Source organism: Neophocaena asiaeorientalis, unplaced genomic scaffold, assembly GCF_003031525.2.
Source record: "Neophocaena asiaeorientalis asiaeorientalis breed wild unplaced genomic scaffold, Neophocaena_asiaeorientalis_V1.1 scaffold598, whole genome shotgun sequence".
NCBI classification, from domain to species: Eukaryota; Metazoa; Chordata; class Mammalia; order Artiodactyla; family Phocoenidae; genus Neophocaena; species Neophocaena asiaeorientalis.
In genome coordinates this window covers 2118211-2144427 of record NW_020173036.1, presented here as the reverse complement: position 1 = coordinate 2144427, position 26217 = coordinate 2118211, and the positions used below count along the sequence as shown (strand labels likewise).

At 37.8% G+C, this 26217-nt stretch overlaps 1 protein-coding gene across 5 annotated transcripts in view; it reads left to right on the top strand.

The window, feature by feature from the left end:
- The window catches only part of CCSER2 (coiled-coil serine rich protein 2), a 153380-nt gene that overhangs the window by 81311 nt on the left and 45852 nt on the right, over window positions 1-26217 (top strand). For all 5 annotated transcript variants that reach the window (XM_024742506.1, XM_024742507.1, XM_024742508.1 and 2 more), the window contains one exon: window positions 9417-9612. In XM_024742506.1, coding sequence (XP_024598274.1) covers window positions 9417-9612 — 196 coding nt within the window. The remainder of the gene's footprint in view (window positions 1-9416; window positions 9613-26217) is intronic.

Genomic DNA, 26217 nt, shown 5'->3' with positions numbered 1-26217 from the left:
CACAGGATTCTTGGTGGCGGCAGCAGCAGCCTTAGCGTCTCATGCCCGTCTCTGGGGTCCGCGCTGTTAGCCGCGGCTCGCACGCGTCCCTGGAGCTCCTTTAAGCAGCGCTCTTAATCCCCTGTCCTCGCGCACCAGGAAACAAAGAAGGAAGAAAAAGTCTCTTGCCTTTTCGGCAGGTCCAGACTTTTCCCGGGACTCCCTCCTGGCTAGCCGTGGTGCACTAACCCCCTGCAGGCTGTTTTCATGCCGGAAACCCCAGTGCTCTCCCTGTGCTCCAACTGAAGCCCGAGCCTCAGCTCCCAGCCCCACCCACCCGGGCTGGTGAGTGCGGGTCGGCACCGATCCTCTGTGCGGGAATCTCTGCGCTTTGCCCTCCGCACGCTTGTTGTTGTGCTCTCCTCCGCGGCTGCGGCTGCGGCTGCGGCTGCGGCTGCGGCTGCGGCTCCGGCTCCGGCTCCGAAGCTCCCCCACCCCGCCACCCGCAGTCGCCACCCGCGAAGGGGCTTCCTAGTGTGTGGAAACCTTTTATCATTCACAGCTCCCTCCCACTGGTGCAGTTCCCGTCCCTATTCTTTTGTCTCTGTTTATTCTTTTTTCTTTTGCCCTACCTAGTTACGTGGGGAGTTTCTTGCCTTTTGGGAGGTCTGTGGTCTGCCAGCGTTCAGTAGGTGTTCTGTAGGAGCTGTTCCACGTGTAGATGTATTTCTGGTGTATCTGTGGGGGGAAGGTGATCTCCTGCGTCTTACTCTTCCGCCATCTTCCCGATTCCCCCCTCTTTTAACGTTTTTGATCCCTATGCTTTCTGATGAAAAATCAGCTTTTAATCTTATTGAGCATGTCTTCTACATAATAAATCATTTTTTTCTTTTTTTTTTTTTAAGGAATTTTGCCTTTTTAAAAAAATTATTTATTTATTTATTTATTTATGGCTGTGTTGGCTCTTCGTTTCTGTGCGAGGACTTTTTCTAGTTGCGGCAAGTAGGGGCCACTCCTCATCACGGTGCGCGGGCCTCTCACTATCGCGGCCTCTCTTGTTGCGGAGCGCAGGCTCAGCAATTGTGGCTCACGGGGCCAGTTACTCTGGGGTATGTGGGATCCCCCAGCCCAGGGCTTGAACCCGTGTCCCCTGCATTGGCAGGCAGATTCTCAACCACTGCGCCACCAGGGAATCCCATAAATCACTTTTTCTTGCTGTGTCAGGATTCACTTTTTCTTTGGCTTTTGACAGTTTAACTATGATGTGTCTCTCTTTTGGTTATGATGTATCATATTTTGGAGTTTGTTGAGCTAATGATTAGAAAGCGATTTCCTTAAATGCCTGTCACCAGTAAGTTTCGCAGCCTTTTGCCAAGGGGCTCTGTGTGTGTGTGTGTGTGTTCAGGCGTGCCTTCAGCAACCTGATAAGCAGATTGCAGCACTTTCTTAGCCTTCATTTCCTGCTTGCTCAGAGGCTCAAGGTTAGCAAAAGGTGAAGGATTAAGACCTTCTCAGGTATTTCCTTGGCTTTCACATGTGTATGGCCATCTCTATGCCCAGGAATATGTTGGAGCTTTCCAAGACTCCTGTGTACATCTCATTCCTCAGGTTTTCCTTTTAAGTTTTTTGGTCACCTTCTTGTTTGTTCCAAGTGGTATTGCCATCTTAGGCAGCTGAGAATTTAAACAATTGCCACTGATTTTTTTTTGTTTGTTTTTTAAAAACAAATGTACTAGAGATAAGGCTGTTCCCCCTGAGGGAGCTCTGAATGAGGCCAAATAAAACAACTGCTGAGAATGGGCCTTTTCTAGGGAGGTGCCATTTAGGTCAAATAGTAACAATTCTCTAGAAATGGTGCTTTTTGGAGAGTTCCAATCCCAGTTTACCTCCCATCCCAGCCCCTAGAGATTGCTGAATTTCACAGCTATTGTACTTGTAAAGCTTTTGTTTTTCAAGCCAACACAGAGCTAGGAAGATAGGCAGGGAAATAGAATAAATTAAAATGTCACAGAGTTTGTTCTTCTAGTGAGATTCAGCTGGTTTTTTTCAGTAAGTGCTCTTCAGTTGTTGCAAGCGATTCCAGAGCTCTGAAAAAGTTTTGACAAATTTGCCAGTATTCTCAGAGCTTTTATGGAGGAGTGGATTTTTGAGATCTTTTATTCTGCCATTCTGTAAGTACTTCCTTCTTTTCCTTTTGTCATGGATTTTTTTTTAATTGCCTTATTTTTAGAGCAGTTTTAGGTTTACAGAAATTTTGAGCAGAAAGTACAGGGAGTTCTCATATATTCCTTCACCACTTATGCACAGTTTCTCTTACTAACATCTTGCATTAGTGTGGAATATTTGTTACAATTAATGAGTCAATGTTGATACATTATTATTAACTAAAATTCATAGTTTATACTAGGTTTCATTTTAAGTGCCTTGAACCAATAAGTTGTGTGTACATTCTGTGGACTTTGACAAATGCATAATGATGTATATCTACCATTACTGTATCATACAGAATAATTCTACTGCCCTTGAAACCCCACATCCTCCATCTATTCATCCCTTTCTTCTCCTCCCTATCCCTACCCCCTGGCAACACTACTGACAAGCACTGATCTTTTTACTGTCTCCATAGCTTTGCCTTTTAAACAGAATGCCATATAGTTGGAAACAGAATGTAGCCTTTTCAGATTGGCTGTTTTTAGCAATACGTGTTTAAGGTTCCTCTGTGTCTTTCCATGGCTTTATATCACTAAAGAACAGTGATTTCTTTTTACTAAATAAAAGTCCATTGTATGGATGAACTGCATTTTGTTTATCCATTCACCTACTGAAGGACTTCTTGATTACTTCCAGATATAGCAATTATGAATAAAGCTGCTCTAAACATTTATGTGGGTAAGTTTTCAAGTCATTTTGGTAAATACCAAGAAGCACGATTGCAGGGTCATATAGTAAGGGTATGTTTAGTTTGGTAAGAAACTGCCGTGGCTGTACATTTTGCATTTCCTCCAGCAATGAGTGAGAGCTCCTGTTGATATACATCCTTGTCAGCATTTGGTGTTGTGTTGTGGATTTTAACTGTTCTAATCGGTGTGTAGTGACATCTCATTGTTGTTTTAATTTGCAATTCTCTAATCATATGATGTTGAGCATTTTTTCTTATACTTATTTGCCATCTGTGTATCTTCTTAGTGACGTGTCTGTTTAGATCTTTTGCTTATTTTTAAATTGGGTTATCTGTTTTCTTATTGAATTTTTTTTCTTTTTTTTTGTGGTACATGGGCCTCTCACTGCTGTGGCCTCTCCCGTTGCGGAGCACAGGCTCCGGACGCGCAGGCTCAGCGGCCATGGCTCACGGGCCCAGCCGCTCCGCGGCATGTGGGATCTTCCCGGACCGGGGCACGAACCCGTGTCCCCTGCATCGGCAGGCGGACTCTCAACCACTGCGCCACCAGGGAAGCCCAGTCTTATTGAATTTTAAGAGTTCTTTATATATTTTAGATACCAGTCCTTTGTCAGATACATATTTTACAAATATTTTCTCCAGCCTGTGGTTTGCCTTTTTATTCTCCTAATGATGTTTTTCACAGAGCAGACGTTTTTAATTTTATGCAGTACAGCTAGTCAATCTTTTCTTTCATGTGTTGTACTTTTTGTGTCATATCTAAAAACTTATTGCCAAGGTCACCTGGATTTTATTCGTTGTTATTTTGTAGTTTTACATTTAGGTCTTTAATCCATGTTTAGTTAATTTTTGTGGAAGGTGTGAATGTCTAATTGTTCTAGTACTATTTATTGAAAAGTCTGTCCTCTCTCCTTTGAATTGCCATTGCTCCTTTACCATACATATGTATGGGTGTATTTTGGACCCTCTATTCTGTTCCACTGATCTGTTTTTTTGTACCACAGTCTTGATTACTGTCACTTGATAGAGTAAATATGTAAGTCAGATAGTGTCAGTATTCTGACTTTCTTCTTCAGTGTTGTATTGGTTATTCTGGGTCTTTTGCCTTTTCATATAAACTTTAGAATCATTTTGTTGCTACCCACAAAATAAATTGCTGGGATTTTAATTGAGATTATGTTGAATCTAGCATTAAAAAAATGTAACCAAGAAGTTAAAAATACATATGTTTAACTTTTAATATACAATTTTTATTAATGGTGAGAAAAGAAACAAAGGTTTTGTGAAGTCAAACTGTGACTCAGATTAGGAAATAAATAAGGAAGAAAAATCTCAATCTCTCTCTGTCTCTCTATGTCTCTCTCATTACACACACACACACACACACACACACACACACACACAATCTCCATTCACCAGTCTAACCTATGAATCACAAATCTTAAGATTTGCGCAAAAATCACACATCTTAGTAATCAAGAAGCTCTGATAGTAGTGGTGAAGAATATAAATATATGGATAGAGCCATATAATTTGGGGAGATTACTTTAAAACTGCAATAAGTGGGGCTTCCCTTTCCCAAAAAAAAAAAAAAAAAAAAAACTGCAATAAGTGATTATGTAGCAATGTGATTATTAGGTGTGTGGGTTGAATCTCAGGTGCTGCTACTGTATATGGATTAAGTTTGAATTGGTTTTAAAAAAGCTTATTTCTTAAAAATTCCTTTTTGTAGTTATTCTGATCATGTTGTTTTTCTTGTTGATTTTATTGGCTGTACTTAATAGAACAATGTTAAATAATGTTAATGATAGTGGGCATTTCATTCTTATGCTTCTGTAACCACTGAAATAATTTTTGCCTTCATCCATACCTGTATTGGTTCAATTCTTCGTATCCACTAGCCGTCTTGGCCTATGATTGGCCACATAGGTTCTGCCTTTGCACACACACTGCCAACCTTCCAGTGTTTTGCCCAAAGCAGCTTGGAGTCTTTTGTTGCTTTCATGATCTAATATCCCTACTAGAAGTCCATGATTGTTAAAATTTGTACAAAAGTACAAATTTATGTCTGTTAACCTAACACGAGGTATTTTTCCAGTAATTCCTTTTTTTTAACATCTTTATTGGAGTATAATTGCTTTACAGTGGTGTGTTTGTTTCTGCTTTATAACAGAGTGAATCAGCTATACATATACACATATCCCCATATCCCCTCCCTCTTGTGTCTCCCTCCCACCCTCCCTATCCCACCCCTCTAGGGGGTCACAAAGCACTGAGCTGATCTCCCTGTGCTATGCGGCTGCTTCCCACTAGCTATCTGTTTTATATTTGGTAGAATATGTAAGTCCATGCCACTCTCTCACTTTGTCCCAGCTTACCCTTCCCCCTCCCCGTGTCCTCAAGTCCATTCTCTATGGCTGCATCTTTATTCCTGTCCTGCCCCCAGGTTCTTCAGAACCTTTTTTTTTTTTTTTTTTTTTTAAGATTCCATATATATGTGTTAGCATACGCTATTTGTTTTTCTCTTTCTGACTTACTTCACTCTGTATGACAGAATCTAGGCCCATCCACCTCACTACAAATAATTCAAATTTAATTTCTTTTTATGGCTGAGTAATATTCCATTGTATATATGTGCTACATCTTCTTTATCCATTCATCTGTCGATGGACACTTAGGTTGCTTCCCTGTCCTGGCTATTGTAAATAGTGCTGCAGTGAACATTGTGGTACATGACTCTTTTTGAATTATGGTTTTCTCAGGGTATATGCCCAGTAGTGGGATTGCTGGGTCATATGGTAGTTCTACTTTTAGTTTTTTAAGGAACCTCCATCCAGTAATTCCTCTTTTGTCTCATGTTTTTACCTCTCATTCTGTTTCACAGGTTCAGGTTTTCCTATGTGAACTGCATCATCTCAGAATGTGAAATTTCAAAATCTTCATTATCTTTCATTATCTTATTTTGTTTCTTCTCCTGTTTTAACAGTGTCCTTTTATTTTCTGAAAATAACTTCTGTTATGTATTTGCTTTCTGTTTCATTTTTGTCTTCTTCTGCCTCTGAGCCTTCTCAATTATATTCATTTTTTCCAGCAACCTTAAAATGGCCCTCATTGAGATATTATGTTATTCCAGCTTATTGTCATATGGTTTAGCAACAAATATACACATAGATATAAAGCATTGTGTCAATATTTATCAATTGTTGAATCTAGGCAAGGGGTATATGGCATTATAGTATTCTTTTGACATTTATGTTAGAAAAAAATTTCAATATAGAGAAGTTAGAAATTATTGATAATAATAATACATAGTAATTGGTTTTTATTTAACAATTATTGTAAGTCAAGCACCATTCCAAGCATTCTAACATATATTATTACCTCATTTAATCCTTATACCAACCTAATGAGATAAATACTGTTATCCCCATTTTACAGCTCAGGAAAATGAAGCATAGATAAAGTGACTTGCCCTGTGTGTTATATAGCTAGTGAGTGACAGAGCTGAGATTTGAGCTCAGATAATCTGTGCATTAATTGAATAATATAAAAATGAATAAGTCCCTGTTTTCAAGTTATCATCAAGTGAGAGGTGATATTTATGCAGATTTCTTTCACTTATGCTGTGAAAGAAGTTAAGCGTCATAAAACAGTTTTATCTAGTTAAGGGGCATCAGGACTAGGAGAAGATGTAAGTTTAGTTTTGGATCTCATGGTGGAGGTATTTGAAATGCAGCCTAAGGCATATGAACTTTATTTGGTAGGCACTGGACAACACTGAGAACTGAAGAAACTATGGCCCGAAGATATTAAGTTTTTTTTGTTGTTGTTGTTTTTGTTTTTGTGGTACGCGGGCCTCTCACCGCTGCGGCCTCTCCCGTTGCGGAGCACAGGCTCCAGACGCGCAGCCTCAGCGGCCATGTCTCACGGGCCCAGCCTCTCCACGGCATGTGGGATCCTCCCGGACCAGGGCACGAACCTGCGTCCCCTGCATCGACAGGCAGACTCTCAACCACTGCGCCACCAGGGAAGCCCGATATTAAGTATTTTTAATAGCTAGTTACTGTCAGCCAAGATATAAACTTCAATCCTAGGCCAGAGCTGTCTCTTTTATATACTATTGTGGCTTTTCTAGATGCCAGTTCTTTGTCCCCATATTCAGTTAGTGATCAAGGCCTGTTGACACTTCCTTTGAAATGTTTTTAATTCGTTAGTCCCTTGTATGTGGTTCATATTTATGCCTAAACCTAATATAAGCCATTATTGTATTCCTGATTCTCATGCTGTAGACTACAGACCAGTTTTCTTCAGTCTCTTCCCTCTCTGCTTTTTCTCTTACTTACCTGGTAAAATAAAAAGTAATTTTAATTTGATTATTATCAGGAACTTTTTTAACATGACTGCTTACAGATTATAATTTTAAAGTAGTGCTTTTTCATGTCACAGCTAAAGAATTTTAGAATCTCAGAGATGGAAGCTTAAAAAGAAAAACCAACCTAGTGGTTAAAATTCATACTTGTTACTCATTCAATAAAAACAACAACAAAAATAAACAAACAAAAAGTCGTTTCTGACAGAAAAAAGAAGACACAGTCTGTGTCTTCATGGAGTTTGTCATTCGGCATGGATTGGAAATGAATGCAATGTATTGTGGCAAGTACTGTGATGGAGTCCAGCAGAAGGCTCTATGAGGACACCTATGGAAGTACCAAGTGCTGTTTTAGGGGATTAAGGAAGCTTTCCCTGAGGAAGAGCTAACTAATTTAAATTGAAGAGGAGTTTTCATTCTCCAGATCAAGTGTGCACTGGAGGGCAGAATGGGTAGATTGGCCAAGAGTACAGAGAGGTTGAGGACATGGGTTTGGAGATGAGGGTGATTGTCATGTGCTTTGGCTGTCTCAGGAAATTGGCTATGAATTAAGAAGTCAGTCTGAGGGAGGCAGGTATATTGAGGGATGAAGTTGAAGAATAAATTGTATTCAGGCTGTCTGTAGTCTCATAAGCCATGTATAAGAGTCTCCTTGTCCCTGAAAAACATGCACTTTTGTGCCATTTATTTTCATTTTCTTTTTCTAGAAAACTTTACCTTTCATTTCAGTCCAACTCAAACCTCACACTTTATAGTTCATCCCAGCTTCTTTCCTACCCAAGAAAATTTCCCAAAGTATGTCAGCTTTTTCTCCAAAACCATAACTCTTGTCTCTACTATTCATTTGCCAGGTGGTTCTATCTTTTTGTCTTACTATTAAAAATTTTTTTCATCACTTTGTGTATAGCTTCTCTATTCAGTTATGGATGATAAATTCTTACTAATAATTGATCAGTACTTGAAATTCAATAATTCAACTATATTTTGAATCTGTAAAAATAAAACAATTAAAGTAAAGAAATTCTTATCTATGGATCAGCAATTTAAAGGTTCTTAAAAATCTCTTCTTTGGTTAAAAGAAAAATCAGGCCTGAAATCAAGTATGAGAAGTAGCTTCAGAGAAAAATAATCTTATGAAAACCAAGCTCATATTGAATATTTGAGAATTTAGAGATTTGGGAATATTTGTTAAAAGCTAGAAAATTTAATAGAAACTGTATTTCTACTTTTGAAATTTAATGCATCCATGAATTTAACTTTAATCCTAATATGTTAATGTAGCCGTTATATTGGAGAGAATACTTTTTCAATGTATTACTTTAAATGTTGAGATTTCACACATATAACAAGTTATTGTCTTAAAAACCACCTGGAATTATGTGTAATGTGAATGCAGTAATTTTTAAATTGCTATAGCTATGACTTCCGGTTAAAACATTGTGTTTTTCACGTCCGTGAAACACATTATTCCTAGTTGTGTTGGTTTTTTTCCCCTCTTATTCAGCATGTATGTTATTGCATGAAACTAAAGGGAAGCTTAAATTTTTTTAGAGTAGAATTTTTTTAAGGCAGTTTAAGATTAGGAAATATGTGGTATGTATAAGACTTTTGTGAAACCTTGTTTAATCTTTATTGGAAAAGATGGTTTATCAACAATGTAAAAACAAAAGGATAACAGTGTATCTGTCTTAACTGTCTGCTGGCACTTTGAGGACATAGGAGTCCAGGGGTGTGTCCAAACTGGGAATTAATGAGGGTAGAATAGTGATGCAGCTAAAAAAGATGTGAAGTTTAAGAGGGTAATTAAAATTAGAAGCTAAAGATCAGACTATCAGTGCAGAAAAGTAAAATAAGTATAATTGTTTCCAGGAAAGGCCTTTCCTCAAAGGTTTTTGTTTCTACTCTAGTTCCTAAGGAATAAGATTTACTTAACCAATGTGTAAAATACACAAGAGGAGGGAGTGCAGATGATAATTGTGTTAATGACAACTAGGACTGATTGAACTTTTCAGTGGAAACAAATTCAGTATCTGAAGTGAGTAAAAGTCAAAGGTTTTGTGATAATGATAAATGATTTATAATAATCACTGTAATAATTTTATAACCTTTATTTCTTTCTGAAATTATATTGTATATCTTTTCCCTCCAACTCTTCCCCTGCCCTTCCAGAGGCTCTCCCTATAGAGAATCTCCTTTGGGCCATTTTGAAAGCTATGGAGGGACCCCCTTTTTCCAGGCTCAGAAGATGTTTGTAGATGTACCAGAAAATACAGTGATACTGGATGAGATGACCCTCCGGCACATGGTTCAGGATTGCACCGCTGTAAAAACTCAGTTACTCAAACTGAAACGGCTGCTGCATCAGGTTAGTATGTAGTGAACATTTTCAGCTCTGATATTTTGAATTGCAAAATGGATTGACTTTACTTTTTTTTTAAAGTATAGGTGAATTTCTAATGTCTACTTAGATTTGTAGAGAAATAATGGTTTAAATAGTACATAATAGGAACTTCTCTGAGAGGAAAAAAATGTGTGATTTTGCATGGTGGTCTCAATACAGTCCCCAGCATTTATGAGCTATGTAATATTTGGTAAACTCTCTGCTTGTTTCCTCGTTTTTATAGTACCTACATTGTAAGTATGTTGAGAGAGTTAGAGTTAGTAGTTGTAAATTGAGTGATTTAATACCTGAAACATAGTAGGTGTTCAGTCCTCAGTGGCTGCTACTATAATTTCAGCTAAGTGAGAAATAAGGAATAGCAATTTACATAATCATATAATTTCACTTTTATTTGAAACCTTCATGTTTAATCATCCCCAGTCTTTTCATTTTTTTGGAGAAAAGCTAGATGATATGGTTGTCCAAAGACACATGGTGAGCTGATGGTAGAACCTGGCTTCTGATTCAATAGCACTTTCTTTGTTTGAACAGAGCACATACAGACAAAGTCCGATGCAAAGCAGAAAGCTAAGGAATAAAATACTAATTTTAAATTGGGAATATATTTTGTTTAGTTTTAAATCTATATTTGTATTTTGTAGACTGGGCAAGTTTAACTTAAAATTATCGTTGAGAAAGAACAGTCTGGATTTTCTTCTCAGTTTACATTCTGAGTTACCTTCCTCAGGATTGTATATTCTAACTTCTTATGATCAGGGACCAAGTCTTAGAATTTCCGGTGGCCATCAAAACCATCTAGCAGCCATCAAGATAGATACTCAGTAAATGCTATTTGAAGTGAACTGTGGCTCCTCTGTTAGTAACTACAATTAGTGTGAATATCCTGTTAGTCATGTAAATTGTTTTATATTACTCGATTGTGGATTCTCTGGACTATTCTCCATTCTTTCTTTCTTTCTTTCTTTCTTTATTTTTTGCTCGATTCTTTTTTTTTTAAAAAGTTATTTATTTATATTTTTGGCTGTGTTGGGTCTTTGTTGCTGCGTGCAGGCTTTCTTTAGTTGCAGTGAGAGGGGGTTATTCTTTGTTGCGGTGTGCGGGCCTCATTGCGGTGGCTTCTCTTGTTGCGCAGCATGGACTCTAGGCGTGCGGGCTTCAGCAGTTGTGGCTTACAGGCTCTAGAGTGCAGGCTCAGTAGTTGTGGTGCATGGGCTTACTTGCTCCACAGTATGTGGGATCCTCCTGGATCAGGGATCAAACCGTGTCCCCTGCGCCAACAGGCGGATTTTTAACCACTGTGCCACCAGGGAAGTCCCTATTCTTCTCCATTCAAAAAGGTAGATATTTAACTACCTTTTGAAAAGACACTTTTCTGTGCTAAGGCCGGGAGCAAGAAAGTGGAGGATCCTTTTCGGATCTGAGGTTCTTGTACTCCTCTCGAGGCAGAAAGAGATTCAGTGATTGAAACACCCAGACATAAAGCTTACAACTTAGTTTAACTGTAACTAGGATATAGATTCTCTTCGTAGTATTTCTCTTCTTGCTGGTTCTGGGAGAAGATTTTCTGTCAGGAGCTTCAGAGACAAAGGAAAGAGAAGGTAGAAAAGGTGGTAAATAGCTAAAATATGTTAAATATCTACTTGGAGTTAGTCATTTTACTAGCTTTACCACATAGCCTCTTTTGTGTCTGGGTGTATTGCCCTGAAACATGAAGCATGATTGAATATCATCTAATTAAGACCAGGCCACCTCTAATAATGAGTAAAGTAGCATAATTCAGGAAAGAATAGGTGAATTGGTAACCAACCATAGATACCATAAAAATAGAAGACTGTTCTTTGAGACACTTTATGAAAAACTGAATATCTTAATGGCTCTTTTCTGTCATTATGGCCTCTGAAATTTTAGATAGTACACATTGATCAGATTGACTTTATCCTTTGTTCATGTAGTGAAAACAAATTATGAGAAGAAAATTGTCTTTTTAAGACATCTTTAAAGTTTCCCAAAATGCTAATAGAAGATAAAAGCTGAATTAGTCCAATATTTTGTATAATTGCCTCTTTTATTTTTTGGCTGCATTGGGTCTTTGTTGCTGTGCACGGGCTTCCTCTAGTTGCGGCGAGCGGGGGCTACTCCTCATGGCGGTGTGTGGGCTTCTTGTTGCGGTGGCTTCTCTTTGGTGTGGGGCACAGGCTCTAGGCACATGGGCTTCAGCAGTTGTGGCTCGCGGGCTCCATAGCGCAGGCTCAGCAGCTGTGGCACATGGGCTTAGTTGCTCCGCGGCATGTGGGATCTTCCTGGGCCAGGACTTGAACCCGTGTCCCCTGCATTGGCAGGCAGATTCTCAACCACTGCGCCACCAGGAAAGTCCAATTGCCTCTTAATGTTACTAAATTTTAATTTAGTAACATTAAAATTTAATGTTACTAAATTTTAAAAACTTCAGTGTAATACATATACATGGCTTAAAAAAATCACATAGTATAGAGCGGCTTAATGAAAAAACAGTATTTCTGTCCCTCTCCCCACTTCAGTCAGCCTTTTCTAATCTGAACAGGTTACTATCTGAAGCTTCTTTAGAACTATCATACAGGGACTTCTTTTGTCATATTCTGGGATTTCAGCCGTTATTTCCTGGATAACATATCTTCTTTTTTCTTAGCTTACTTCCTTATTTAGCTGGAGTATATCCTTAATTTACTTCCTAAGAGAGGGCAAATGGGTGGGAAATTTTTTAAAATTAATGTGTCACTGAAAATCTCTTTTTATCTACTCTCACATTTAATTGATACTAATAGTTTGGCAGGGATGGAGTAGTTTGGCTGGGATAGAAGTGAGTTTTTCCTTAGAAATTTGAAGGCATTGCTTTTCTAAGATCCAGTTTAGCCACTGAGAAAAGTCTACTACATTCTAATCCATTTTACATTTTGTTTTGTCTGTTTTTAATCTCTCTGGGAGATTTTTAGTCTTTTATTTATGGCATTCTGCAGTTTCACAGTGATATCCTGGGATTTTTTTGTTTGTTTGTTTTCCACTTAATGTATGGGTAATTAGTGAGCTTTTGAAGATTCATGTAGTGTGAAATTTTCTTAAGTCATTTCTATGATTATTTTCTTTACCCTGTTTTCTGTTTCTTTCTGGAATTCTTGGTAGTCAAAACTAGAACTTATGAATTTTCAGTCTTTTTTCTTGCATATTTTCCTTTTCTTTGAGTTTGATTATGTTTCTGGTATATTTCCTCAACTTCATATTCCAGCTCCCTGTTTCTGTTGAATTATCTTGGCAATTGTATTTCCAGTTTCCAAGAACTCTTTATTGTATACCTTTCCTTATTCATATCTCAGTTCTTATTTTGTCAGTAAACTATATTAAGTAGCTTGTTTCTGTTCTTTTTTGTTAAGATTTCTCAGGTTCCGTACATTATTATCTCTTTCTAAATGGTCATTTTGTTCTTTGTGTTTATTTTAGTTTCTCTTTTGGAATATTTCTTTAGATGTCTAATGATTCTTTGTTGTTTATTAATATTTAAGAGTGAGGGGGGAAAAAGTTGGTTCAGGACTCTTTATACATGGGCTGGGCTTGTCAACTGGCTGGCTTCATTACAGTGATGGATGGATGTCAGTGGACCCTCAGTACTTCCTAAGTGGAGGATTTTTCCTTCTGAGGTTTTGCTACAGTTTCCACAGAGAAGAAACCTCTGATTTTTTTATTTTGCTTGGAGTAGAGTTAGAAGTCACGTTTGCATTTTGTAGACTTCCCTTTAGTATCTATTACCAGTCTGAAGGAATTGCTTTTGTGTTAGTCTGGGTTCTCCAGAGCAAAAAGAAGCAATAGTGTGTGTGTGTGTGTGTGTGTGTGTGTGTGTGTGTGTATTTATCTATCTACATGCACACACACATGTAATATATGAAGAGGTTTATTATAAGGATTTGGCCCACATAATTATAGAGGCTGAGAAATCCCAAGATCTGTAGTTGTTAGGCTGGAAACTCAGGAGACGGATGATAAAGTTCTAGACTGATTCTGAAGACCTAAGAACCAGGAGAGTCAATGGTGTAAGTTCAGAATCCAAAAGCCAGTGTCCCAGCTCAAAGACAGTCAGATGGAGAGAATGTGAATTCTCCCTCACTCCACCTTTTCTTCTACTCAGTCCCTCAGCAGATTGGATAAGGCCCACCCACATTCGGGAGGCATTCTTTAAGTCCACATTGATGGTAGTTTTGGCAGAAGCATTGCAAGTGTGGGAAATGAATCATATCCAGAGTAAGGACAATAAGGACAAAACACTGCTTCCGTAATGGAAGTGGTCCAGTGTAATCAACGTGCTACCAGATAGCTGGCCGATCATCCAGGGGATAGTGCCATATCAGGCTCAGTGTTGATCTCTGCTGCTGGCAGGTAAGGCACTAAGCAGTGACTGTAGCCAGGTGGGCCATGTTGCTGAGTCCATGCATAATCTCCATCCCTGCCACTGTGGCTGTTTTGTTCATGAGCCTATTGGATGATAATAGGGGTGGCTGGGAAAGAGGCTGACTGGTATCCACAGAATGGGTCATCCTATCCACTTGATTATTAAAATCCTCCTCTACTGAGGTCACCCTTTGGTGAGCATTTACATGAGACACAAATACCTTCATATTTTTTGCCTATTCAGAGATATCTATCCACATATATATCTTCCCCAGATTCCCTTGTCACCAATTTTTCACTCATATTCCTTCCAACTCCTGACCTGTCAAACCATTGGTCGCAGCCCATGAATTGGTATATAACTGTACCATTTTTCCTTCTAAGCAAAGTGAACAACTAGATTTACTGCTTGAAGTTGCCCACTGGGAGGATTTTCCTTTACCACTGTCTTTCTGGGGTGTCCCAGAAAGGGACTGTAGTGTTGTAGCTGTCCACTTTCAGCTGTTGTCTGCATGCTGTACAGAACTGTCTGTAGACCAGACCTGAGTCTTCTCTTCCTCTATCAGCTGGTTATAGGGAATTCCCCATGAGGCCATAGTACAGGCTGAGAGAGAAAGGCTGTAGCAAGAGTAGGGATCATGGGCGTTTGGGCCACTTTTTCATGTAACTTACTTGTATCATCCGGGTCTGCTTGGGACTGATCACATATATACCACTTCCATTTGATGATGGAATATTGCTGTACACACGCAACTTCATGGCTTTGTGTGTCAGATGATACTAGTTCATGATGGGCAGCTCAGGTTAAACATTTAGTCACTGTTGAGATCCAGTAGCAGAACAAGAGCTGTTTCTCAAAAGGAGAGTCGTTATTTGCAGAGGATGGATGGATTTTGCTCCACAATCCTAAGGGCCTACAGTGAGAGTCACCAGTGGAGGCCTGCTAAATTCTCCAAACTGCATCCATATCTGCCACTGTCACTTCAATACCAGGGGATCAGCTGGATCATGTGACCCAAGTGACAGAGCAGCTTGCACAGCAGCCTGGACCTGTTGCAGAGTCTTCTGGGCCCTACTCAAAACTAGCAGCTATTCCAGTCACTTGGTAAATGAGCTGAAATAACACATCCAAATGAAGAATATATTGTATTCAAAAGCCAAAGAGGTCCACTAGACATTGTACATCTTTATTTTGGTTGTAAGAAGATCCAGATTCAACAGCTTATACTTTATACCTTAGAAGGGATATCTTGACATGCCCATGGTCCCCACTCCTGCTACACTGCCTTCTTTCTCTACCAGCAGTTGTTTATATTCCTTTTGTGTTTCTGGTAGTAACGGTAAATTGATGATTAGCAGTGCTATTCAAAGTAACTTGTACATGAAGTTTCTGTTCCTGGTCCACTAGAGTTAAAGTAGCTCTTGCCAGAATAGACATCAACACATTTCATCCTTCTTCCACAAATTCTTGCTACCAGGGAAAAAAATTGAGCCAAATTAAACAGTATGTTTACTGACTACTTGATTTATATTCTGGTCCAAGCTTTTTACTGTGTCATAGACAGGAAACAGTTTGTGGACCAGAACTGTTCTGCAAATCAAACTGTGAATAACACTGGTGTAAGATACTGTCCTTACCTGTAAAAGAGACATGAAGGGAATGAAAAAGATGTGCAACCAAATGTTACATCAGAGGTATATTTATGTAGTATGCAATAGAGAAAATGCCCTGGGAATGGAGATGAAGAGATTCACCATATGCCATTTTAGAGACATTGATATTTTGCTTCCTGAAAATTGAGTGTATCAGGTGAAGAATTCTGGGGAGATCAGTGGAGTTGGCACGTGCAAAGGCATAAGTTCTTAGGAGCTGCATTGACTGAGGGAAAACCCACAAGTACTAAGATACTCAACAAGGAGAAAACCAGAAAAATCAGGGCTCACTTGGTACACTTTGAGGTGACTATTAATACAACTTCTTACTCTAAAAAAGTTTATTAATGGGAAATCATTAAGCACTTACGCTGCATTTATAGTAGGATATATATTTCAGTAACTAAAGAGATCCTTCATGAAAGATAATTCATCTCTGCTAAAGAGTGCCAGCAAATGAATGTAGAATGTGTGATACAATTAGAGAAACATCATTTTACAAACCCTAATGAAATTCCGTAAATGAAATTTATGCCGAGATTATTATTGTTACAACCATTAGGTGAAAGAGTGATGCTTTCCCAGACAATTCATATAGTGCCAAAGTAACATTGTATAACTTACTTTATGGTTGCAAGAGAAAAACACATAAGTGTTCATTGGAGAGATCAAATTGCCATCACCCTAATCCAGTGATTAGTTTTCCCATCACTACTGAGTTGCGTTAACCAGATAGTGTGTATCTTCTCATGTGATACACAGAATTATGTTTAATATATTCTAGGCAAAAATATTTAATTTTAATTCCTCAAGTCATTATTTACAGCTTCCTTTTTATAGGGGAAACAAATGATAGAAGATTAAGAAAGGAAGGAACCAAAGAAATTCAAATGGTTGAAAATTCTGTAGGAGAGATAGTGATGTCACTTCAGCTAATTAGTGTCCTAAAAATTTAGTACAGGGAGGTGACAGTGCTACCTTAAAAGGAATTTAAGAGACAGCTAGATGCAATGTGAAATTATGAATTGGATACTGGTTGGACAGATAACTATAGAGGACATTTTGGGTCAGTTGGAGAAATTTGACTATGGCCTATGTATTAGATGAGGTGGAATTTTACTGAAATGGAAGGATTGTTGACTGAAGAAAAGCAGGTTGTAAAACAGTATGTGCATTATGATCATATATCTTTATCTCTATATATCTGTATACCTATATCTCCAGAAGAGTATGCACTAAGGCGGTAAGTGATGATACCTGGGTGGTGAGAATGTGATCTTTTTTTTTAATTTACATTTTCTAATTCCTGATTTTCTACAATATATATTTACTGTTTTGGAAAAAATAAAAGGCTATTGAAAAAGTATGTGTCCTACTTAAAGATTAGTTATAAATTGGATATGGTTAAAATGTAGAGTATTAGGGAAGAGGCAGGAATGATAAATAGGCTTAGGGCAGATTGTAAAGGGTCTGTGTACCACAGAAGGAGCTTGGGCATTATTCTGTAGGCAGTAATAAGCTGGGATTAGTGACATGGCCAAATTGGTCTTTTAAAAATATTACTTGAAGGGATCTGTGGAAAATGAATAGCAGAGAGAGTGACTTAACTCATAATATTTAGGCGGCTGTTGAGGACATCCAGGTTTTAGCTTAAAGTTTTTAAAAAGTCTTCTCTTTCCTGTATGTCTTACAGAGTTGTATGTAAAAATTTTATATAGTGGTCATACATTTCATACTGGGCATTCTTCTAGGTTCTGTAATGTATATTATCTCTAGTTCTTGAAAAGTGGGTGATACTGGTTTCATCTCACAGTTGAAGAAGTTGAGACTCAGAGAGCTAATTATTGATAAAACCGGAGTTTTTACCCCAGTCTATATGGACTCCAAGGCCTGCTGCACACAGTGGCATTCTAGGAGATACCCTGGGGTACAACAGGAAGAGGAGAGTGTGAAGGCAGCCTCTAGCACTCTCCTCACCATCGCCTTGCATCCCTTCAGCCAAACCCAGAACAATGGTTTATTAAATAGGCCTCTGTATTTAAGAGTTCACTTGAACAAAGTTCTCAGTGCACACAAATAAAATTTAAAAATTGTAAACAATTGTGTTTAGTCTTGATCTATTTTTTGTTTTTGTTAATGCAACTCAAGGGTACTTCACAATTTAAACAGCGCCTTTGTGAACTTTATTTTCTTTCTCAGTAACTGTGGGATAGGGAGGATGGCAGTGATCCTATTTTAATGGTCAGAAAACTGAGACTCCCAGATTTATTGTGTTTCTCAAGGTCACCTGGTTGCATACTAATGCAGAATGTATTTTAAACCCAAGGCTTTTGAAATATTTTAGCATAATACTTCTCATATTGTATTACCTAATTTAGAGAATTTTAAATAAGAATTTTTGATCCTGATCTGAAGACAAGGGCACATACAGAATAAAAAAATTTTTAGTGGTGTCTTATTTCCTTACTTTAATTCTGTACTTCCTGTTTCAACCACTTGAAGCATAATATGCACATAGAGAAGGGTACAATTCATAAATGTCTATCTCAGTCAGTTTTCACAAACTGAAAATACCCATGGACTCAGCACCCAGCAAGAAAAAGAACATTACCAGGACCCCAGAACAGAAGCCTCTTTCAGTCATTAACCTGCATTTCTAGTGGTGACTATCTGATTTCTGAAAACATAGATGAGTTTGTCTGTGTTTGAACTTTACATAAATGAAGGGAATGTATTATATTTCCTTTTTGTGTGTGGCTCCTTTTGCTCAATATTATATTTGTGAATTATTTCATTTTTTTCATTTGTTCTTATTGCTATAGAGTATTACATGATGTGAATATACCGCAATTTATTTCATTTGTTCTACAGTTGATAGGCACTTAGGCAGTTTTTGGCTATTATGAATAGAGCTGCTACATTATTCTGGTATATGTCTTGGTGAACATACGTGTGCATTTTTGTTTGGTATATACCTGTGAGTGGTTCAGCTTTAGTAGATACTGTAAAACGGTTTTCCAGAGTGGTTATACTCATCCATTTTCTTCACTCTCATTTCATTATTTTTCCTGTATGCTTTTATCGTATTATCACATTGAGCATCTCTTTTGACCTTGGAGTAAGAAATGAAATATCTAAGGTGGAGTAATGGGAAGAATATGATGGTATCTTTTTCTGACATTTTTCTTTGGGATTGCAAAATATTTGATCCTGATGATTCATACCCTGTCTACCTTTTTTGGGGGATAAAAATAAAGAGGTATATAGTAGTGTTTTATGAACTGTCAAGTATGATACACAAATGTTTTGTTTTATTATTTCCTCTCAGCTCCAGTGTTGAGAATAAAACCAGTAACTTGTCCCTCACATAATTCTCTTGTCTGTCTACCTGTTTCTGCCTCTGACTCTTTCTCTCTGTTCCTGTGTCTCTGTCTCTCTGTCTCTGTATGCGGGGGAGTGGATGCATGGGTGCAGTGGCAGGTGGATGAAATATTTACAGCAGCAGCATCCTGGGAGGGTGCACTAAGAGTTGAGGAGCTGCTGAATGATTGCCACTTGGTGGCAGAGAACTATAGAAAAGTCAGGGAACTTATGCTTCTCTATCCCCAGACTTTTCTCTTCATTCCAGGAGAAATAAGTTTATGAAATATACATAAAAAGAGCATATACAACATAAGGGTACACCTTAATGAATAATGTGAAACAGGTTTGTACTCACCACCCAGGTTAAGGAACGAGACATTAGGAAGCTCCCTATGTGATCCTTCCTGATTGTAGTGCCTTCCCTTTCCAGAATCTAGTATTTCGCCCTTGCTTTTTCTGTTAATTTTTAACTGTCTCTGTTTGTGTCCTCATGAATATTATTTTTGCCTCTTTCAGAACTTTATATAAATGAAATTATACTGTAAGTATTTCTCTGTGAATTGCTTCTACCATTCAGCATTTTCTTTAAGGTTCTTTCGTATTTACGTTTAATTCTGCTTCATTAATTTTCATTTTTGCACTGTCTCCGTGAACAATTTCTTTCTCCACTTTATTCCTGATGTCCATTTTGTTTCTTTCCAGTTGTGTTTGGTTTTTTTTTTGCCATGACAAATAATGTTGATATGAACTTTTCCTGGTATACTTGTGTGAAAATTCTTCTGGAGTAACTAACTAGGAGTGGAATTTCTGAATCATGGGGCATAGAAATATTCCACCCTACAAATACCAAACTATTTTCCAAAATTGTTCAATCTGTTTCACTCCCTTCAAGTAATAGATGCTTTTTCTTCCATTGTTCTACATCTGAGCAACACTTCGTATTATCACACTTCTTAATTTTTGTCATGTGATGGGAATCTAGTGATATTTAGTTGTGGCTTTATTCTGCATTTCAAAATGAGGAAATCAACATTGACACATTACTACCATTTAATCCTTAGAGCCTGTTCACCATTTGTCCTGGTAGTGTCCTTTATAGCAGAAGCAGAAAGATCCAGTTTAGAATCACACATTGCTTTTAGCTGTCATGTTTCTGTAGATGTCTTCAAACTGTAGTACTTCCTCAGTTTTCTCTTGACTTTGATGACCTTAATATACTTACTCTTTTGACCAATTCTCTTGATTATAACCAACTTCTCACCACCTGCCCTGTGCAGTTGCCCTCCTCATCCCTCTAAGATTCTGAATCCCCATGCCTGGCTGCTCACCTGTGTACACCTTCCTCACCCTACTTGGGCTCTGACTCCTTGTCAGCCCCATGGGTTCTGACACCCCACACCAGTCTCCTCCTCCTGTGGATGCCTCTTCACTCTGCTTGGGCTTGATGCCACGTGTCAGTTGATGCCTGCACGTGGATGCCCTCTTAGCCCTCCTTGGGTCTGACACCTGGCACTGGGCCTTTTCCTGCATAAGTGCCCTATTCATGCTGCTTGAGTTCTGGTAGCCCTCTCCAGGCCCTCCTGTGGGAGTACACCCACCCCACTCAGCTTAGACTCTGACAGCCCAGACCAGGCTTCCCCTGTGTGCATGCACCCTCCTCATTCTATTCAGGTTTGACACTGGAATCTTTCTTCCCCCATGCTTTCTGTGGATGCCCTTTTTACTCCTTTGAGCTCTGACTTGCCTTGGTAAGCTGATCCCCTGCAGGGACATGTTTCTCAACCCAGTTAGACTCTGAAACCCTATGCTGGGCTGTCGTTTTGGGTGGAGACTTATCTTTTGTTGTCTCACCTGATGGCTTATTCAGGAAGATAAAGGAAAGTGAGGAGGAAGAGGAAGCAAAATTTTAAAAATTTATTGACTTTATCAAGGTAGAATTTGCATTCAAGTAAAGTGTACCCATTTTAAGTATGCAGCTGGAGTTTTGATGAATAGACACAGTTGTGAAACCCCCAGCCCCACCATCAAGGTATAGAACACTGCTCTTGCTGCTGATGTTCTCTCATGTCCCTTTGGAGTCAGTCTTCTCTCAAACCTGGCCCAGACAGCCATTGCTCTGCTTTCTGTTACTAAAGCTTTGTCCTTTCTAGAATTTCATCTAAAAGCTTTGTCTTCTTCTAGACCATCCAATGTGTGCTTTTTTTTGTTGCTGGATTTTTTTACTCACCATAATGGCTTTGATACTCATCTGTGTTTTGTGAGTTTCAGTACATTCCTTTTTATTGTTGAATAGCATTCCATTATACATGTATGCACCACAATTTTATTTTTATCCATTTACCCATTGATAGACATTTCAGTTGTTTTTAGTTTTGGGTTAATTGGGGTAATGTCGAATCTCTAGAATAATGATGAAAGTTAATAATAATAGATGTATTCAAAAAATTAGAATTTGAATTTAGGCCATTTTCCCCACTTGTTTGTTGTGGATAAATTATCTTGGATAAATTAAATTACTTAAATTTCCTATGCCTAGACTTCCTCATAAAAGAAATAGAGATTATAATAGCTCCTATCTCAGGACTGTTATAAAGAAAGCATGAGGAAATTCAGATAAAGTGCTAAGCATAGTGTCTGATGCATAGAAAGCAGTTAATAAGTAAGTGTTAGTTGTTATTTTACTGACAATAGAAACATCAACAAAGGTAAAAATGTGAAAGTTTTTTAATTGCTTGCATTGCTTACAGTTTTATGTAGCTGCCCAAAAAGCTAATTCCATTTACTTTAGTATCCATGTATTGTTATTTCATCATTCAGTATACTTTATTAAGCACTTGTTGAGTATCAAGGATTGTGGTAGTAATGAAGATAAAAAGAAAGAAGACATAATCCTTCCCTATATCTAGTGCATTGTTCTTAAAACTACATATTACAAATGGTTAGTGGGTTTTGAAATAAATTTTGTCCATCATAACTAGACTTTTTTCCTAATAAAGTAGAATGGTATAGAAACTATTAGGGGGCATTACGTACACATGATAAGGACAGATATTGTTTTGTGAAACTTGTTTTTAGTGTGATATTTGTATCTCTCTGTCTACCGTCCATCTATCCATCCACCATCTTTTTTAGACACATGCGTGCAAACATATACACACATGCATGCACACATATTCAGGTATATATGTACACGGTTATGATGTAAAATGTATTCCTTATTGTGGGACATGGCCCAAAAAAAAACCCTGCTCCAACAGGTAAACAGTACTATACTCAAGACTTCAAGGATAATAAATCAAAGATTTAAATTGGAAATAATGAAATAACCACTGCATCAATAAAACATTAAATCATCAATAAATCTGAGAGATGTTTGTGATGTTTTATAAAGAACCCTGCAAAACTTTGTATAAAAGATTTAGATAAAATACCGATACTTATATTCTATAGGGAGGCTAAATATTATAAAAGTTATCTTAATCCATGGATATTAATGTAGTAATCAAGACTACCTTATAGTCTAGGAGAACATACGAGTATTAAATAACTGTAAGAATGATGTGTTGGCGTGTCACACTGACTTGACATCCAGGCTCCCTGGGATCAGTCTCTAGGTCCAACCCATGTAGGAATAGACTGGGCCATATGCAAGAACTTCTGGGGGACACACTGTACTGTTAGGGTCCGTCCAGCTCCTAAACAGAGTTGCTAATTCCCCTGAAGCTGGATTTCATGGGAACTCCTTAGCCTTTCTCTCCGAGGCATTGCCAGGGAGTCTAGTCCATAAGAGGCACATGGGAGACCTCTGTCTCCCACGGTGGGGGTGTGAGGAGTGGGTGTTGGGTGGCTGGGAAGAACGATGTGTTTGAAAGAGCAAAGATAAGATACAATCTGAGTGTGTGATTGGAGCCCGTAGTTCTTCCTGGTACTATTGGTAGATGTAATACAATTTCAGCCAAAATCACAACAGTTTTATTCTGGGGATTAATCAAAATGACTACAAAATTGTTAGCACCAAAGTGTAAGATTTGTGTACATTAAGAAAGACAAAAAGAAGGAGGGAAAAACCCTTTAGAGCAGGTTATAATATTGACACAAATAGAAACACAGAGCAGTGGAAGAGAATAGAAAACCCAGAAATATGTGCTGAAGTATGTACTAAAATCAGTTGGACACAGAAGGGTTTTGAAATAAATGTTGAGAAAAACTCAGTAGTATAGAAGGAATTATTTAATTTCTTGTTTTATATTATAGTAAACTCAGGTGGTTTGAAGAGTTACATTTTTTTTTTTTGCGGTACGCGGGCCTCTCACTGTTGTGGCCTCTCCCGTTGTGGCAGGCTCCGGACGCACAGGCTCAGCAGCCATGGCTCACGGGCACAGCCGCTCCGCGGCATGTGGGATCTTCCTGGACCGGGGCACGAACCCGTGTCCCCTGCATCGGCAGGTGGACTCTCAACCACTGCGCCACCAGGGAAGCCCTAAATATTTTTTTTTTAATGTAGAAAAATTAGAAGAAATCTACAACTAATATTTTTAAGTGACAAAAGAAACCTATAGAAAAGGATATCCTGAGTCAGATATGTACAAATTAAACAATTAGGTTTAATAAAAAAAAAAGTTTAAACAGAAGATATTTGTAAGTAAGGTTTGCTTAGAATATTACAGACTTTACCCATATATAACAATGTTCTAGTCAATTTGAATGCCGGGGAGAGTTTTCTGTTTTGAAAATGTCTTTGCCCCAAACCATCTGTGAGGATCAACTCATCTTTGAAACACTTATTGAAAATCAGGCTTTGTGACTCCATATCTTTAAAATCTTTCCAAATGTAGCTTGAATCATTAGATTTTAAGTCCCATAGGTGAATTACAGTATTACTCAAAGAACTCTTCTCAGTGCACACATTCTGTGATGTGATGTTCATCCATATATACTTTTGTTTTTTTAAAAAGTGACTTTTGAAAAGAAAATGAAAAAAATCTCTCCTCTTCCTCTACTCCCTTTCCTAGGATGCCTCTTGTGATTGTGTTGTAGCATATCTGAAACACAAGGCAGTTTTGTTGACATCACTGATGCTGCTTGTCAGCAGAGATTGGTCAGTGCTGCCAAACCTTTTGGTTAGTCATTTCAAGTGTCCATGTCCATTGCAACTGCTCTGGAACTCATAGGAAGATCCCAGTTTTTGCAAACTCATGGAAGAACCTCTTGGGTAAGATGGAGTTTGTTATACGGTTTTCCAACAAGTTAATATGTGAAGAGTTTAATATTAGAACAAAAGTTTACCTTTCTGCTTTGTCAAAAAGAAAAGTGGAAGATCATGGACATCTTCCTCTTAGGACGGAGGAAGGTTTACCTATCTTTTGGAATCTTTAGTAAAATGCTAATGACATAAGAGTTAATCAACTTAAGGTTAATTGCATTCAGAATTCAAAAATCCTAACTAGAACCCACTAAGACACTTCACTTAGTAAAGCAGCCAGAATACTTCGATAATCAGTTAACTATGAATTGCTTACTTTTGTGCAGTGGTGTTTTATAGTTTTTATGTATTATTTTTGTATCTATGTATTTATTAAATATGTTTATGCAAAATGCTTAGAACAGTTCCCAGCTGTAGTATGAAGCATGAAAATTGCATGCATGGTTGTTATTCAGTGTTTTTAAAAAGAGAATGTTTTCTGTACATTTTATGCTTTTCCCCTGTCTAATGCTTAAAAAATCTTGTCTCAAAATGTTTCCTAATGTCTCAAAATGTTTGACCTGAACACTTCTCATCCTAGACAAGGTTTTATAGCGAGTACTACCATTATTTAGGGTCAAAGTTATTTGGAGGGTAGGTGGTGTTATTATTGATTGAATTGGAGGTTATATTCATGATTTTTAAGCTCTTGTGCTTTGATGGAAATAATAGCTTTTTCCTTCTTTGATCTGTTGAATCTAGACTACTAGTCTGTTAAAAAAAATTGGAAGGATTTTTTTTTCCTTTGAGACATAGAAATAACTTAAACATTAATGACTCCCAATTGTCTTGGGCTGTACTATAAATTATTTTATTTAGAAGAATTTTTTCAGTATTCAAAAACATTGGTTTGAAATATGAGACTCGCTTTTTAATTAATTTCTAATTTTAGTACATTAATAGTAAAGAATAATATCTATATGATATAAATGTGTTGATATTTCCTTTGTGTTGGAAACCTTTTCCTTGGCCAAATAGTAAATATTTTAGCCTTTTCAGCTGAGAGGCAAAATTGATGTTATGTAGATATTAATAAAATCATTTAAAATGTAACCATTTCAAAATGTAGAAACCATTTTTAGCTCATGGACTGTAATAAAAATGGCAGTTGACTGGAGTTCTCCTGTGGACAATAGTTTGTTAACTAACCCCTGGCTTGGAGCCTGGTCAGTTTTTGTGACTGTTCTACGTTTGTTTGAATAGGATATATACTCTCTATGTTTTATGTAGTGGTATAATCTATTATATTAATCTTTTAGTATCTTTAGGATATTTTATTAGGTATATAAATCTTTATGATTGGCACATCTTCTTGGTGGATTGTTCCTGTGGTCATTAATTAAAGCCTTTCTTTATCCTCATTAATACTTTTCATCTTTAATTATACCTTAATTATAACCCGTGTGTTATAATAGTATTGCTGTGTCAGCTTTATTTTCCTTGGGATTGTTGAGATTTATCTGGTGTTTCTCTCTTTTTGTTTTCTTTTGTTTTATTAGGCCTTACATTAGTTTTCTAGGGCTGCCATAACAAAGTACCACAAGCTGGGCAGCACAAACGACAGAAATTTATTCTCTCAAAGCTCTAGAGGCTAGACACCTGAAATCAAGATGTCATCAGGGCCATGTGTTCTTTGAGGCTCTAGGAGAGGAACCTTCCTGCCTTTCTAGCTTCTGGAGGTTGCTGGCAATGCTGGCCATTCCTTGGCTTGTAGATGCATCACTCCAGTCTGCTTCCATCTTCACATGACCCATGCTTCCAAATTTCTGTGTTCTTACAGGGACACCAGTCATATTAGATTTAGGCCCCACCCTAACCCATTATGACCTCAACTTGAATATATCTGCAAAGATCCTATTTCCAGATGAAGTCATAGTCACAAGTTCTGGGTTAGATGA